A 16,080-nucleotide genomic window follows, 5' to 3' on the forward strand; every position below is an offset into this window, starting at 1 on the left:
CTGTCTGTCAAATAAATAAATAAAAATTTAAAAAAAAATCAAGAACCTTGGTTGTACCCTGAACTACTAATTTGCATGTTAACAATTTTCCCCTGTAATTACTAGGCATATTATAACCCGGGAAGCATTGCCCTAGAGTGTGTGTGTCCCTCATTCTGTGGGTCCTCCCCCGGCTCCTGTTTGCCCCCACAGCCGTGCTGCTTCTAGCTTGAATTGCCCGCAGGACTGAGGAGGATATTGTTACAAATGGCACGCTTTTCGCATTAACGCAATATTTCGGTCTATAAAGTTTGAAGAGAAACCTGTGGTTGTGAATTTCTCTTCTCCTAAAGGAGATGCGGACTAGCACACACTGAAGAGATCCACAGAAAGAAATCCTGGGCAGACGCAGAAATAGAGAAATAGATTGTGGCTTGAGATCAGTGTAGAGACACCCCCCAGTGTGGAGAGGGCTTGGCTTCTTCATGAGCTAGCAAGTGATGGATGCCTCTCTGGAGGATCCTTTGCTTCCAAGAGGGAAAAAAGTATAATTGAACTTATAGATTGTTCTTTCTACTTTACAGAAATGTGTGTGTGAGTTCTGAAGGATAGGAGGTCTGTTGTAAAGTTCTTCCTGAGCTGGGCTAGACTCGGAGTGAAGGGGGTTATAGATTTTTGACTTGTACTTTCTTATTAATATTCATTAGATTTGGATACTATCTAATCAATACTTGGTTTACTTTAAAATTCTGGAATTTTAATCTGTACTTTCATGTTATTTAACTATTAAAAAAAATTCTTTTTTTTTTGGTCTTCGATTTTCTTCCTTTGTGGGTTTTTCCTTTTCTTTGTACTAAATTGCCATCATGCATTATTGGAAGAAACTTTTTCTAAATATTCAGCATTATATATGATGACCACGGAATAAAATGCAAATCTCATGTAAAAACAGAAGTTTGGAAAGAGATCAGTGACTGCCAGGGGCTGGCGAAGGAGGCTGATCAGAGAGGGGCAAGAGAATTTGAGGTGATGGGATTGCCCTGTGTCTGGATTATGGCGAACGTATCATTTGTCAAAATTCACACACTTAAAAACTTAGGGGTGAAGGTTAAAGTATGTAAATATAACTCAAAGAGAGTGAGAGGGCTTTTTTCCAATCTGAAAGCAAATTGAAATAATTACACAGACTTCCACTGGAACGGGGAAGGGGGTGGGGGTGGTGGGAGTTGGGGTGTCCGTTCTTACCTTCAGAGGCAGCATGCTGCCCTGGTTCTGGACACAGCCTTAAAGCTAGAGGGCCCGGGCTCACTCTGTAAGTTACAGAATTCTCAGTTGCCTCAGTTTCCTAATCTGTCTATTGAGATAACAGTGACATCACCTCATGGAGCTACTGTTAGGATTTAACAACAACAGACCAGAGGAATGGGCCCTGAAAATTTAAGGCTTTGCAAGGGGAGAAAGTCTCTGATGCGTTCTTCTGCCTCACCTCACTCTGGGTGAGGTCATCTCTGTCTCTGCTGAAAAATTGTCTTCATCACAAACCCCCCTGTCGCAGGAAGCCACTGCTGAGTAAACGCTCTGGAATAAACCTCAGAGAGAGAATAAATCACCTTTCACGCCATGCTCCCCCCCAGGTGAGAACTGAGGTCATTGCAAGAGGCATAACAAATAGTCGACATAATGTACCAAACTAATAGATTCTATAAGGAAAACTAAATGGAAAATTTTTCTTGAGTGCTAGGCATCTCTGGCCGAACAGACAGGGAAGCTGGTATTATTATAGATGTAGTTGAATCAATAATACTTTTTCATTCATTTCTTTTTCATTTCACAAAAATGCCTATTTTAACCAGCAAAGAGGTAAGGAGATATGATCAAGGGCAATTTTTCATGCTCACATGGATTATTTTCTGGGACACATCGTTCTTCTAAATAGCCCCATTTTTTTTTTTTTTCCCTCTCAGAAATGTATTCAATTCTCTTCCAGCAGTGTGAATTTATCTGGAAAGCTTTGACAATCAATTAAGTAAATGAGAAAATAGAATGCTTGTAATTATGATAATCAAGCGATATGAAACCCACCCTCTTAGGTCTAATACCCACACATCTTTAAGCAATATATTAATTAAGCTCTGGATAATTGTTACAATTAGAATAAAGTTTTTATAATTTTTAAAAATCACCCAGAGAGAAAAAGGAAATATTTTTTAAATATATGCAGCTGTCGGTTTTTAATGCAATTCATTATCACGACTACATTGTCATTTCCCTGTCTGTGTAGAAACAATTCCAGTATGCTTTAGTGATGTGATTTCTCATTTACAATTGGAGGAAATTTGTATGTAACACCTTTGTCAGATGTCTCCCTCTTTCTGTAAGCCAGAGGTAGGCAAACTTTTCCTGTAAAGGACCAGATAATAAATACTTCAAGCTTATAGGCTAACAGGCAAAACTGAAGATACATAAACTTGCTGAATAACAAGAAACAGATCTCCACAGTTTCTGTATTAATGAAATTAAAATATAGTAAAATAATAATTAAGTACTTTTTTGGCAATACACATCTACTGAGAAGAGAAATTTTTTTTTAAGATTTCATTTAGATAGAGCGAGAGAGAGCACGAGCAAGGCAGAGGAGCAGAGGGAGAAGGAGAAGCAGACTCTCCCTGAGTCGGAAGCCCAATGCAGGGCTAGATCCAGAACTCTGGGATAATGACCTGAGTCCAAGGCAGATGCTTAACCAACTGAGCCACCCAGGTGCCCCGAGAAGAGCAGAATCCTTACCGTTGGGAAACCATGTTGCTTAATTAGGGTTCAATGTTTGTGTCTCCCCTTCTTGAGTCTTTGCAAATGTTCATCCTGAAACCATGCTCAGCCTGGGGGTAGCAGTCCTAGAAGTGGTTTACAGAGGGTAGCTTGCCAGCCTGTGAGCAGCATTTTCAACTTGAGCGTGCTGGAGAATCACCTGACCGGCTTGTTAAAATAGATTGCAGAGCCACACCCCTAAGTTTCTGGTAGGTTCCAGGAATTTGCATTTTGAACCAGTTCTCACTTGGCACGAATGCTCCTGGTCTAAGACCATGCATTGACACCGTTGCTCTGATATTGGTCGTTTAGAAGAATCACACTGAATACAAATCCATGTATGATATGTTTTGTTAACTCGCGTATGTCAGCTCACCTGATGGACTTAATTGCTTGACCTCTGAGGTATAGCGGTAGTAAATCCAGTTAAATTTCCCAAGTGAAGACCTATTTAGGCTAATTCAGGGTTGATAAGAACAGGAAGTTTTGTCTCTCTCTCTCTTAAAGGTGTTATTTATTTATATATTTATTTTGACAGACAGAGACACAGCAAGAGAGGGAACAAAAGCAGGGGGAGTGGGAGAGGGAGAGGGAGAAGGAGAAGCAGGCTTCCCGCTGAGCTTGGAGCTAGATCCCTGGGATCATGACCTGAGCCGAAGGCTAATGCTTAAGGACTGAGCCACCCAGGCGCCCCAGGAGCTTTTGTCTCTTCAATAGCTATTAGTCTCTTGCTTACAAAGTCAGGCTTCAGCAAGGAACACCTATTTGTCTGCTGTAAAGAATGCCTGGAGAGCATTTCCCCAGTCTGAGCAAACTTTTACTATAGTACGCAATATTCCAAGCGATCTATGTGGGTGACGTGTTAAGAAAGACAGTTTCACCTTGAATTTAATATGTCCTAATTCACCAAGCACGTTGTCAGTATAATGCTCTCTGAATTGGAATCTGTTGACATGTTCAATCCATAGAATTTAAAACAGAGAATTTCCTGAGGCCACCAAGGGGTGAGGGAGACACCAGTTTTCTAAATCCTGAGCAGCCCGTGATCTATGGACCGAACACTCTCTTAGTTGAGTGTTTAGCTGCAACGGGCTCTTGGGATGAGGTCTGGACGATGCGAGCTCTGACCTACGTGGAGGTCGAAGAGAAGGTTAGTGATAAACAACAGGGCGTGGGCTCATCTTAATGGTCACAACCCACCAAAGGGATTCCTTCAAAAAAGAAGCCAAGAGGAAAACATGTTCTCCTTCTGTTTATTTGTCCCAATGGTTTAAAAAAAATCAGCTTTATGGAACCATGATCTTCCTCATGACAGATGGGCTTAAACATAGGCATCGTGCTTTCAATCAACAGTTTACATTTCAAGAGGAAGGTGAAGAAACTGAATGTAAAGACATCTTCAGCATCTATTCGTCATTTTTTCAGTTTTATAACATGGATACAAAAAATAGTATTCTGATTAGCAGCTTGATTGGCAACCCATGTAACCCTAAATAGTACTACAAACCTGGAGAGTGCACTTTTACAGACGATTACGTTTGGCGAAATAGTATGTACAATTCTCACAAATAAATACATAAATAAACAATCATTCATATATAACGATATACCTAAATGTCAATTATCATCAACAAGCGTTTCTAGTAAATTACTTCTTTCATTCACAAGTTACTTGGTTGCTTATAAAAACTATCCTCACCTTTACAGAAGACTAAACCCACGTATTAGGAAAGGTAGAAAAAGAATCCCAGAAGCTTTATGTAAATGTTCCATTGTGTTTTGACAGAAGAGATTCGATCGAAAAACTTCTTCCTTAGCTTCTCCATTAAGAGTTTGTTTCCCCGATATCATCACACAAAGGGGTTTTCTGAATTTCATCCAAATCAAAAAATGATCTTCAAGTTTTGATTTTCTTTATTTAAAAATACGATATTATATGTTGAGACTGGCATTTGGTCCAATATAAGAAGACTCAAAGCCACGCAAACTAGCCAGCAAAGATAAAACATTTTTTTCCAAAAATAAATTTAAAAAAGAAATTGTAAGAATACAGATACTAAATATTGATACCTTTTGTTATCCAATGCATAATGAACAAAACAGGTAGGGGGACAGTCAGAAGGTTTTTATAAAAATTGTCTGAATGACTCCTGGTATAATACTGTCTGAAACATTTTATGTAAGAGAAATGAAAATACATTTAAAAATGGCTTAAATAATTGAAACCATAATTTGGCCAGTGCCAGAAAATTAAGAAAAGTAGAAAATTAGAGCTTTTTCTCCTGATCACTTGACTTAAACATTTTTTTTTTGAACATTCAAAAAATGAAGGGCAAACATGCTTTTGGCTATTGAAACACTGGACAAATGGCCCTGCCTTATCAAGCTCCATGCAGAAGAAAATGTACATAGCAAGCAGATTCTAGCTATACATACAGGGGAGAAAAAAAATGCCTTTAAAATATATACATATGGTCTTTGATGACTATTTACACGTTTGTCACATGGGCACTACCTAGCATAAAAAAGTTAGGAAATAGTTCTTTAAGACATATGATTCTCCGATTTTTGCTCCCTTTAAAGATTAGGGCTCTATTTATAATGTACACACACACATACATAGAAAACAATTCATAGATGTACATATATGATGTTTATAATGTGCAATTCCTTGACACGAAGGTGGCTTGGCTGAGCATAAGGTAAATGCAAGATGGTAGTAGAAGACACAAGCTCGATTCGGCTAGGTGCCTGACATGTGAACCAAGTACAAAGTCATGAGATTTTTCCAATGACTGGAACTTACAGCAGTTGAGGGTTGGGGGTTAGAGAGGGGCTCACCTTGTGTTGATCTATCTCTCCCCAGGCTACCTAATGCTGTTTTCCAATCAAACTCGGCAGTCCGGCTGACTATTTGATGAGGATGTATTGAAGGACAGGAAGACCTGTCTCATATTGCATTCTTTTGGGCTGGGGATAAGAGATCCAGTGTTGTCGAGAAAGAGGCCATGACTTCCATGCGTTCATTTTGCTTACTTGTTTGCTATCAACTTCTAGGGGGAGCTTCGAAAGGTCAGGTTAAAAGAAAAGTTATATTCTTTCAGTTGCAGACCTGTCTTTGAATGAAAACAAACAGAAGTTTCCTAATGAATAGAAGATGTGCGATGTGTGGGTTTGCAGGGTGCCTGTTCTCCTTCTGATAGAGAGGGACTAGCTCTACCGGCCCTCAAAGATCTTACTGAGAATTCAGATCAGTGTTTCCTGAGATCTAAGTCGATTGGATATAATACATTTTGCAAAGCATGTGATTCAATTATTGTAATATGCTTCCAGCCAGAGGCTCCTCTCCAAAGAAAGGCAGCTGCCTTCACTTTCAGCACCCTGGGAAATCAAGGCATTGCACCTAAGTAAAAACTTACTCATCGAAACCAGAGGAAATGATAGAGAAATCAAAGCTTCTCCAAACACCTAAGATATCCAGGGAAAAGTCAAAGTTTTAGAAGAGTCAGATGCAGTAATAGTTCAGGTTTGATCTTTATGCTGGCAGAATTTATATTTAAGATGATGTTACTACTACTGATGACCATCGTTGTAACTAATTATTTGAGCATTTGGCATAATGCATGACACATTGCATTAGCACCTTTTAAACTAAGGATCTCAAAATACTTAGCAAATGCAATTTGCTCTCACAGCACCTGTGAGGTAGGTGTTTTTTCCATCCATTTTATAAATGAGCATATTAAAGCACAGCAAGGTTAAGATGTCTGCTCACATGACCCAACACGTATGATGGTATCGAGAGAAACTGATCCCAAGCTTCTCTACCTTTGTTTCCTATGAACTTCAGTCACAGGGCTTCCAGAGCCCCTCCTGGCCCTAACAGCATTGCTGCTAGAGGTACCTGGATGTTGCTGATGTTAGAATATTACATCTATCAACTGTAGGGCTAAAGCATTCAACAACATTGGGGCCCATTGAAAGATTATCTCACAGGCTTTGCAAATGTGTGGGAGAGGCATCTTATACTATTGCTAAGCTTGCTTATGTTAATTATAATGCATACGTAAATTTGTATTGTCTCCTCATAATTTATCGTTTTTCTGCCCTCCTACCAATGTACTTCTACATATGTTGCCTTCCCGAGCCAGAATCTGTAAAATGCACTTAGCAACACTGTTTGGAGGGAAGCAGGTGAGATTACATTTGGCAAAATCTCCTTGGAGGCACCAGATAATGTTTGTTTCAAAAGACCAAAAAAAAAAAAAAAAAAAAAAAATCTTGTTTATTTTTTTAAGTAGCATTTTATATACATTCCACCCGATGACCAGGTTTAATCCTCGGATGAGTAAGCAGAGTTGTCTGAATATTTGATTTTCAAGTTTAAATTTCCATTTATTTAGCTGCAACCTCCCTGCCAGGTCTAAGTTCATTTCTTGGTGGGACGGCAAATACTGCAGACATTACATGGCAAGAGATGTAAAAATTCAATGTAACAGCACACACAGTATTAATAATGACACCGGGCGTGTCTTCCTGACTGTATTATTTCTGAAAAGGTGTTACTTACTTTTATTTTTGCAGAGGTGATATGAAGACGTTACCACAAGTCTTGGTTTCCCAGAACTACATTTTTATCTCAGATGCATGGTATGTAAATTCTAGCCATCGTTAGGATGTTGCTTTTTGAGACAAATGCAATGCCTCAGGACCTGAGACTGAAATCTGGCCCTTTTAACTCATGGATTGTTTCTATGACCAGAGCCCAACATTTGTAAATGGGCAATCCACGAAAGAAATTAGGAGAGGAAAGCAAAAAGCTTTTTACAAAACCCCTACACCGGTTCATTTCCCCTGGTGACACCAGTAAAACACCAACACCTAGGCCCCATTTCTTAAAAAAGAAAAGAACTGTATTTACATCAGTAAAAGTCCTAACATCTGAGATGTTTCTTGCTTGACATGTCATTCCAGATTCTGTGCATTTCTTCTGGAGAGATCTGATGCACGGTGATGACGCGGCGATATCTACACAAACTGTAGGCCATTTTCCAGTGATTGAAGCCACTGTTTTGGAAAGGATGTATGCCCAGTTTTCGAAGACACAGCCCCACATAGACATCTTCCAGGTGAAGCAGCCTTGTATGGAGTGAGGTCTTATAAATGAGTTCAGCCACATCAGCTGAAAAGATATAGCCAGTCCCCGAACAGAACGGTGGGTAGTTACTGTCAGGGTACAAATCCCTGGGCATGTACCACTTACTGCGGACGTCCCGGATTGGCCCACCATTGATGACATAGCCAGTAAAATACCTTCTTCTTGGCTTGGTGGAGGGTTTTAGGAGTTTGTAAATAAGGTTGTCCATGTTTACAAAAATGTCACTGTCTGTTTTCATGACATACTTGGCTTTTGAACAAAAAGTCGCCACCCATCTCATTCCCATTAATGTTTTGAGGGTAAGGTTATGGTAGGAGTCAATGAAATCTTCCACAATGATGTCGTGGAAGATTTGGCTCTCTTGCTCCACCATCTGATTCAGAACCGGATCGGCGTTCTTACCCAGGAGGAAGAGAGTGGCTATCTTGATCCCTTTGAAGTTGTTCTCATCCCCCCACGTCTCTCGGATTGCCTGGCGGGCGTCAAATTCTTTGTGGGTGGTGCTGATGAGGATAACAAGGAAAGGAATGTTTTTCTCACATTTGTTGGGCTCATTTATAAGAAATTCAAAAGAATGTGGGTTTATAGGTCGAGTTCTTATGTTGCCAAAGGTAAAGTTTTTCCTGGCAACTGTTAGGTGGCTGAAAGGCTTGGAGCCAGTGTAGGAAGAAGTGGGACGAGTTATACTCAGATACCAAAGGGCGCTGGCCCAGCACACAACTGTCAAAACGTAGAGACAGGAGACCTTTGAAGCCATTGTCTTGAGAGCACGTCTATTCCAAATATGGAAGAATATGCCTTCTTGGCATTAGTTTGTTTTCTTCTTGCAAAGGCAGCATATTACTAATAAATCCTAAAGTTCGATAGAGAAGTGTGAGTGTGGGATTGTCCATGGGTCTTAGTGGTGGTCTGGCATCTCCGCGCTCCCTTTACTTTCTTCCAAATCTGATAGAAGGTTCCATGATGCATAAATCTTCCTCTTAACTCTGCAAAATCAATAAAGTACAGTTGTCATTCAGATTTATTTAGTCACTTTACATCCTCAAATAAACATAGTAAGAGTGTTAGAATTACCCATGATAACTCAAATCGTAAACGTAATCATTCATTTCCACCACTACTGAAACCTTCCTGACATGACCATTCTCCCTTTCCTTCACGGGATAGAGGTTATTTATGTTTATTCATACCCAATTAATGAGTATTAGATTACAGACTCCAGAGGAACATGAAGTACACTGAACATCACTAATTAGAAAAGACTTTCCCTTCTTCACAAAAGGACCTTTTTGCTGTTAAATATCTTCTGACACTGAAGTCTTCTTTCAAGCAGGAGAGGCTCACACAGGGCCTCCTATCTCTTTTCCATGCTTCTAAGTCTAAGCGTTTGCTTGCTCAACTCTGATGTCCGTTCTCAACATCCCTCTTGTTTCTCTAGCTCTATATTTGAAAATGTGTGCATGACATCTGGAAAATCTCTGCTCAAACGGTCTCTCTGGGCTCTGACTTACAATAATTCCTTACTTTTCATCACTTTTTCCTAACTTTGATTCCCATGAATGTTAGTCCCTAATTCTCAGTTTCCTAGGAGGCTTCATATGAAGAAGACATTTACCCTGGGGCATGGACACCATCACCCAAGGGGCCTTTCAGAGAGCTGGCAGCATTCATTTTGTAGTTGATCTAAATGGTATCATGTTTAGTGGTTTTCAGCAATTCACCCTGATGTTCCTTTGGTGAAATTATGCTGGCCCCTTTCAATCCTTTTTATACAGTTACACTTGTCAGTAACCACAGCAGGAGTATAATAAGAGACACAACTGAGCTTGGGGCCACAGATCCAATGAAGATGGAAAGAATGCTTTAATTGGTTCACATTAAAAAGTTATCTTTTGGAACACTAATTCTTTCTAGAACTTGAGCTGCTCTTATAGCCAGTAAAAAAATATATGCCAGGCTACAAAGTCCATTCATGTTAAAAATTGTCTCTTCCTTCCCAGTTAGAGCAAAACGCAGTAGCCCTAGAAAACAAAGATGGTAGATCATGGATATCAACTTCAACAAAGTCCACTTCAGAGAAAACTATGCACTTAAATGGACAGACTGTGTTGAATGAATTTAATTGGGATTGCAGATTGAAAATAAGGCTTCCAAGCACAATATTCATAATGAAATGAAAAGACATGATGGGCAATAGCAGAGATAACACACATCCTCTCACTGAAGCCAAGAGCTGCCTGTGAATATATGATCCATACGAGACCAGCAATAACTCAGTGTGGTTACGGTTCTAACTAAATGAATATTAGAATGGCTTCAAGCAGCATGACTCTAGGCATAGGCAGGCCTTCATCCGACCCATAATAAGTACTCTCTAAATAGAAGCTCCAGTATCCTTGGCTCTGGAAGGAAATGTCCGCTCTAAGGTGCGCCATAGCTGATAAAAACGACGTGATGTGTGGCAAGCTTTGAAACTTTAAATAGCAAGCGAAACGAAGGGAAAAGCCCGCAGTAGAGTTTAGAAAAGGGCTTCTCAACTTGGAATATATAGACAGCAGCTTGATCTGAATGCCAAAGGTGTGTGAGTGAGTCTCAAGGTAGCACTAGAAGCCAGACTTTCTCTGTCATTGTTCCAGGCTACTTTCTGTTTCTTGTAAGCCTGCCGTTATCATCCTAGAGCCCTTGTCACTTTTCAAACTTTCCTACTAAACTGTGAGTCATCTATTCCTAAGCCGCTATACCGAAAGTACACACTGGAAGGGGCATCCCTCAAGCTCTCTTCTTGAGCCCCTGCTCACATGGGGGCCTGTGAGGTAATGGAAACATGGAAGCAGAGCCCATACTCCTCCTTGAGGAACACATGGTCCAGGAGGAAAGATTTCCTGTAAATGATTAAGACAGAGAGATAGAAAATTTCCTCACGAGGCTTCGGGAGGACACAGGAGAGGTGGGCTGGTGGGCAGGGTGTGGGCGGACCAGATCCTGTCATGCAGACTGCGCACCACATCTCCACGGGGTGCCATTCCCGTAGACTGAGCTGTGAGTCGTACTCCTTCACCCCATCCGGGACCGAGACGACGAGGTGCCTTGGGGAAGACGCCATACAAAAGTTATCCAAGCTGAGTCTTCAAGGACAAGTACAAACTATCTGGACGAAGGCCCGAGTACAAACTATCTAGACGAAGGCCCGACATCTGAGGCCGAGGGAACTACCTATACAAAGACATGAAGTGAGAAGCACGGGGTGTGCCTAGACTGCCAGTTATGGAGGAAGGGAAGAGGGCAGGGTGCCGGGGAGGAGCGTGGTGATGGTGAGCTTTCAGGCTCTCGCGATGAGCAGGGGGTATATGGTGAGTGGTGAGTGGTGAGTGGTGCTCAGAAACTGTTCTGAGCTGATCCCCCATCTTTGCAAGCTAAGGCGTGTAAGGGAGGATGCTTACCATCACCGAGGAGTAAAACATGTCCACTGGTTTCAACAGCAATTTATTTTTCCTTATTAAGGATTTCTTTTTCCCACAGTTCTATGCCCCAGAGGAATAAGTGACAATTTGTTTTCTTTGACACGCTTCTGTGTGATTTTCTGGGGGGAGGGACTCCGTAAATAACAGGTACTTGGGCGATTTAGAAAGATCTAAAAAAGGGAGAAATGTAAGAGAACTAGGGGAGAGCAGGCATAAGGTTTATGTATTTAGGAACACTTTTCATAGAAGAATGAGCATTCTTTCTCAGTCAGCTAATGAGCATGGCACTTCTTCCATTGTTATTTCAGGTCTTATTTTATTTTATTATTTTATTTATTTATTTTTTGTAGGTTTCATTTTAAAAAGCCTGTAGTACGCCAGATACTGAGCTATGCGCTGTGCACGCCATGCCGTGTATTTTATAGAGGACACCCCATCCGGTGTTATAAGAGAGGTACTGTCTCCATTTACGGTTGAGAAAATGGAAACTCAGAGATATTAAGTAGCTTGCTCAAGATCACACAGCTAGCAAGCGACTAAGTGCGTAGTCATCTCGAGCTTCCTAAGGCCCGTTAGGACGATGGGCAAATTCTTGCACGGGTGAGCCCAGGGTGGCAGGGCGCAATGCACGCTGCTTCTCTCCCAGCCACCTACATATTGCCTAGTTCATTCTGGTCCATGACACACTGCATGACACCAGTCCTATGGGGATCCTTGATCATCAAAAAATGATGACTTGTCAAGAGCACATGAAAGCTGGGTGCAGGGAGGGGCAGGGGTGGGGGGAGCTGCAGCTGTCGAAGGGCTTCAGAAACACATTGCAATTCCCTTTCTCGGAAGCCCCGAAACACACGCATGTAATCACACTCACACACTGAAGGAATCACTCTTTCTACCTACTTTTTTCAGACAGGAGGACCAAAATAAGCACAGTATTATTATTACATCCTAGCCCCCAATAAATGCAAGCAATCACCAATAATAACAGAGGATCTGCAATGGGGAAAGGAACCAGCCTAGAATCTGAAGAGCGGACAAAGATAATGTGTACCTACGGGAAGGGGTGCTAGAGAGCATCCTGTTTGCTTACAATGAAATAGATTTCTCAGGTGGCCAGAGAAGAACAAATACATGCCTCTGGAACAGAAATGGCAATGTAAGCAAAGAGAAGAGAGGGTAGCAGCAGGCTGCATTTAATTCTAAAGCATCATTTTTTGTACATTGGTTGAAGAAGTTAGTGTTGGGCAAGATGTCCATGCTTTACTCCTTGAGCAATCTGAACTTGCCACGTGGCTTTCTGTGCCTCTGTAGCCTTAAGTATAAAACAAGAGCAAAAATAACATCTATATTACCGCCAACAGCATTATAGCTATTAGCAATTATCACTGATCCTGCCCTTATTTTATACTGAAGATGAGCTTCTGGGAGATTTGTTGCTAGTCAATTGGTACTATGATATAAAGAATGGCTTCTAATGGCGATGATGGGATTATGTCAGCTGATTAGTTCATGATTTGGGGTCCAGGGCACCTATGTCAATCGATTCTTCTAAATCCATAGGATTGTGGTCAGTTTTTTGGTCTAGCAAATATACTGTACAGATTGCCTACTAGAGAATTCTGTTTTCTTCTTGGAAAAAAACAAAGGCAAAAGCCCACCAAAAAGCAAAGAAAACATCAGCTGACAAGTTCTAGGGAACTTGAATGTCACAAAGCAGAATCCTCTGGAGGGTTCTTTCAGTTTCACGAAACTTAAAAAAGTCCCGTTTAACAGACACACTAATGTATTAAAATACAACGTCGCACATGGTGTATTTGTCATTCCTTTTAGCAGCCCTACTACAACCACAGACGCTGATGACACATTAACTTGTCATCCGTTAAATACAAATACCTCCAAATGGAAACATTCCTCTCTAACACTTGAAAGATTTCCTCCCTGGAGGCCTTGCTGTATCACAGACTACCTCGTTCATGGAACCCGTTAGTAGCTAGCCACCTTCACCTTTCAGGAAGTTAATGGGGCAGAATTTTCGATTTAAGGAGCACATGTTTCCCCTAGAAATCACATTGGGTAAGCTGTTATTTTGAGTAATTTATTTTTTAAAAAGCCCCTAAATGTGCCCAAATTCTTCTCTTGCATGGCCAGAAGTTAGTGCAGAGGAAGTGGGTAGATCTCTTGGGTGAACTGTGCATAGTTTGGGGTGTCAAGTTCATGTCTTTCTCTGTCAAGGTTTAGGCAAGTACAATCAGTACTGATTTCCTATGCCCCGGTTGCCACTGAGTTGGTGTGGCTGTCATTGCAGCTTCCTGGCACCCAAGGGTAAGGCTGCTTGTGCTGCTTCTGTTCCCTGGTGCCACAAGGAGTGTAAGAATAACCCTAAGTTCTGATTTCCCTTGGATTTCCAAATCTACTTCATTTGTTCGCCAGAGACGTACTGAACACCTGTTAGAAACGCCAGGCCTTGTTCTACAATCTGGAAAGACAGATGGTGGCTTACTTTCTAGGAAATGTAGGCAGAAAACAAACGCATGATAAATGAATACAAAAATAGGTTCAGGTAGCCCTAAGTGACGCAAATACGTTGGGCAATGGAATAAAGACTGAGTAGAGGTAGACTGATTAGAGGGAGGGGAGTAACTTTAGATGAACTGGTCACTCTCTGAGACGGTGATATCTGAGCTGAGAACAAAAAGCTTTATGATCTCCAGTCTAGTCATTGAATCTTTAACTAACTTTTTGGCTCTCTGCTTGGCTCTTTGGGATTAGTCCTTCATTAGGAGGATCCTTTTGGTTTTTGATCTCTGCTCTTTTCTTGTCTTTTGGATCTTCTTGGCTTCATCTTTCCCAGTGGTGGCCTTTTTGCCCACTCTTGCAAATACCTTCAGCCTCTAGAGATGTAGTTTATTGGTATTAGTAGGTTATATGTATTAGTTTGCTAAGGTGGCTACAAGGAAGTCCCATAAGTTGGGTAGATTTATTGTTTCATAATTCTTTTTTTAAAATTAATTTTAGGCAGTGAACAGATAGTGCAATATTGGTTTCTAGAATAGGATTCAGTGATTGCTCACTTACACACAACACCCAGTTCTCATCCGAACAAGTGCCCTCTTTAATCCCCCTCACCCATCTCGCCCATTCTCTACTCACCTCCCTTCATCAAGCCTCAGTTTGTTTACTATTGTTAAGAGTCTCTTATGGCTTGTTTCCTTCTTCCCTTTTTATTCTTTCCCCTTTCCCATATGTCCATCTGTTTTCTTTCTTAAATTCCACACATGAGTGACATCATATGGTATTTGTCTTTCTCTGTCTGACTTATTTCACTTAGCATAATATACTCTAGCTGCATCCATGTCATTGCAAATGACAAGGTTTCATTCTTTTTCATGGCTAAGTAATATTCCATTGTGTGTGTGTATTTTTATATATATTATATATATATAATATATATATATAATATATATATGAATAACATCTTCTTTATCCACTCATCAGTTGATGGACATTTAGGCTCTCTCCACAGTTTGGCTAGTGTTGACAATGCTGTTATAAGCCTCAGGGTGCATGTATCCCTTTAAATCTGTATTTTTGTATTCTTTGGGTAAATACTTAGTAGTGTAATTACTGGGTCATAGGGTAGTTCTATTTTTAACTTTTTGAAGAACTTCCTGTTTTCCAGAGTGGCTGCATCAGTTTGCGTTCCTATCAGCAGTGCAAGAGGATTCCCCTTTCTCTACATTCTTACCAACACCTGTTGTTCCTTGTATTGTTTCACAATTCTGAATGCTAGAAGTCTGAGAAGATGTTGGTGGGGTGGTTCCTTCTGAGAGCTATGAGCAAGAATCTGCTCCATATTTCTCTCCTAACTTCTCGTGATTTGCTGCCAATCTCTGGCACTCTTGGCTCATAGATGCACTAACGAGATCTATGCCTCCATCTTTACACAGCATTTTCCTTTCCCAGTGGGTGTCTGTGTGTCCCAGTTTTCCCTTTTTATAAGGACACCATCACATTAGATCAGGGCCTACCCTAATGGTCTCATTTTAATCTGATTACTTCTGTAAAGACCCTATTTCCAGAGAAGGTCACATTCTGAAGTATTGGGGGTTAGGACTTCAATGTGTCTTTTTGGCAGGAGGACACAGATTCATCCATAACATCTGCTTTCCTGGATACCAACAAAATGAAATATTTGGCTCCACACGACTTCATTTCTTCACATTTTATGTTCTTGATTTGAGCAGGTAAAGTTTTGGGTTTTGATAAACTAACTTTTACAGGATGAACAATTTGTAATTAGTATTCAAAGAAGAATGAAACATGAATGTGTAAAGAGACTCAAAATTTGGCTTATTTTTAGGTTAAAGAAAAAGTTAGTTTTTTTTTTTTTTTTTTAATAAGACCAAATAAAGAACATGGCATAGTTTTCAAGAGTCCTGTGCTTCTGCTGCTTTCTCTTTCCTTTAAGGTACCCCCTCCACACACGAAAAAAATCATCCCATAATTAGTTGGAAAGTGAAGCGAGGACGCTGGCTTCTTTCCCAAAAGGTTGGGGTCAACAATTCCCAAGAAACTGACCTGGTTTCTGGAGAATAAGAATGATTCTCCAGCGTCACCTCAAACTACCGGCATTCCTATTATTCAGTAACAATTTTGAATATGCAGAGACCATATGGT

The 16,080-nt window shown here is 40.6% G+C and overlaps 1 protein-coding gene across 1 annotated transcript in view; it reads right to left on the bottom strand.

Annotated features, from left to right (window-relative positions):
* Nucleotides 1-3,321: 3,321 nt before the first annotated feature.
* Nucleotides 3,322-16,080, bottom strand: part of B3GALT1 (beta-1,3-galactosyltransferase 1) — a 534,182-nt gene continuing 521,423 nt past the window's right edge. The window contains exon 4 of the mRNA XM_059167119.1: nt 3,322-8,928. Within this exon, the coding sequence (XP_059023102.1) occupies nt 7,719-8,699 (981 nt within the window). The 5' untranslated portion in view covers nt 8,700-8,928 and the 3' untranslated portion in view covers nt 3,322-7,718. The remainder of the gene's footprint in view (nt 8,929-16,080) is intronic.

The sequence above is a fragment of the Mustela lutreola genome, chromosome 3 (genome assembly GCF_030435805.1).
Source record: "Mustela lutreola isolate mMusLut2 chromosome 3, mMusLut2.pri, whole genome shotgun sequence".
In the NCBI taxonomy this organism is placed as follows: Eukaryota; Metazoa; Chordata; class Mammalia; order Carnivora; family Mustelidae; genus Mustela; species Mustela lutreola.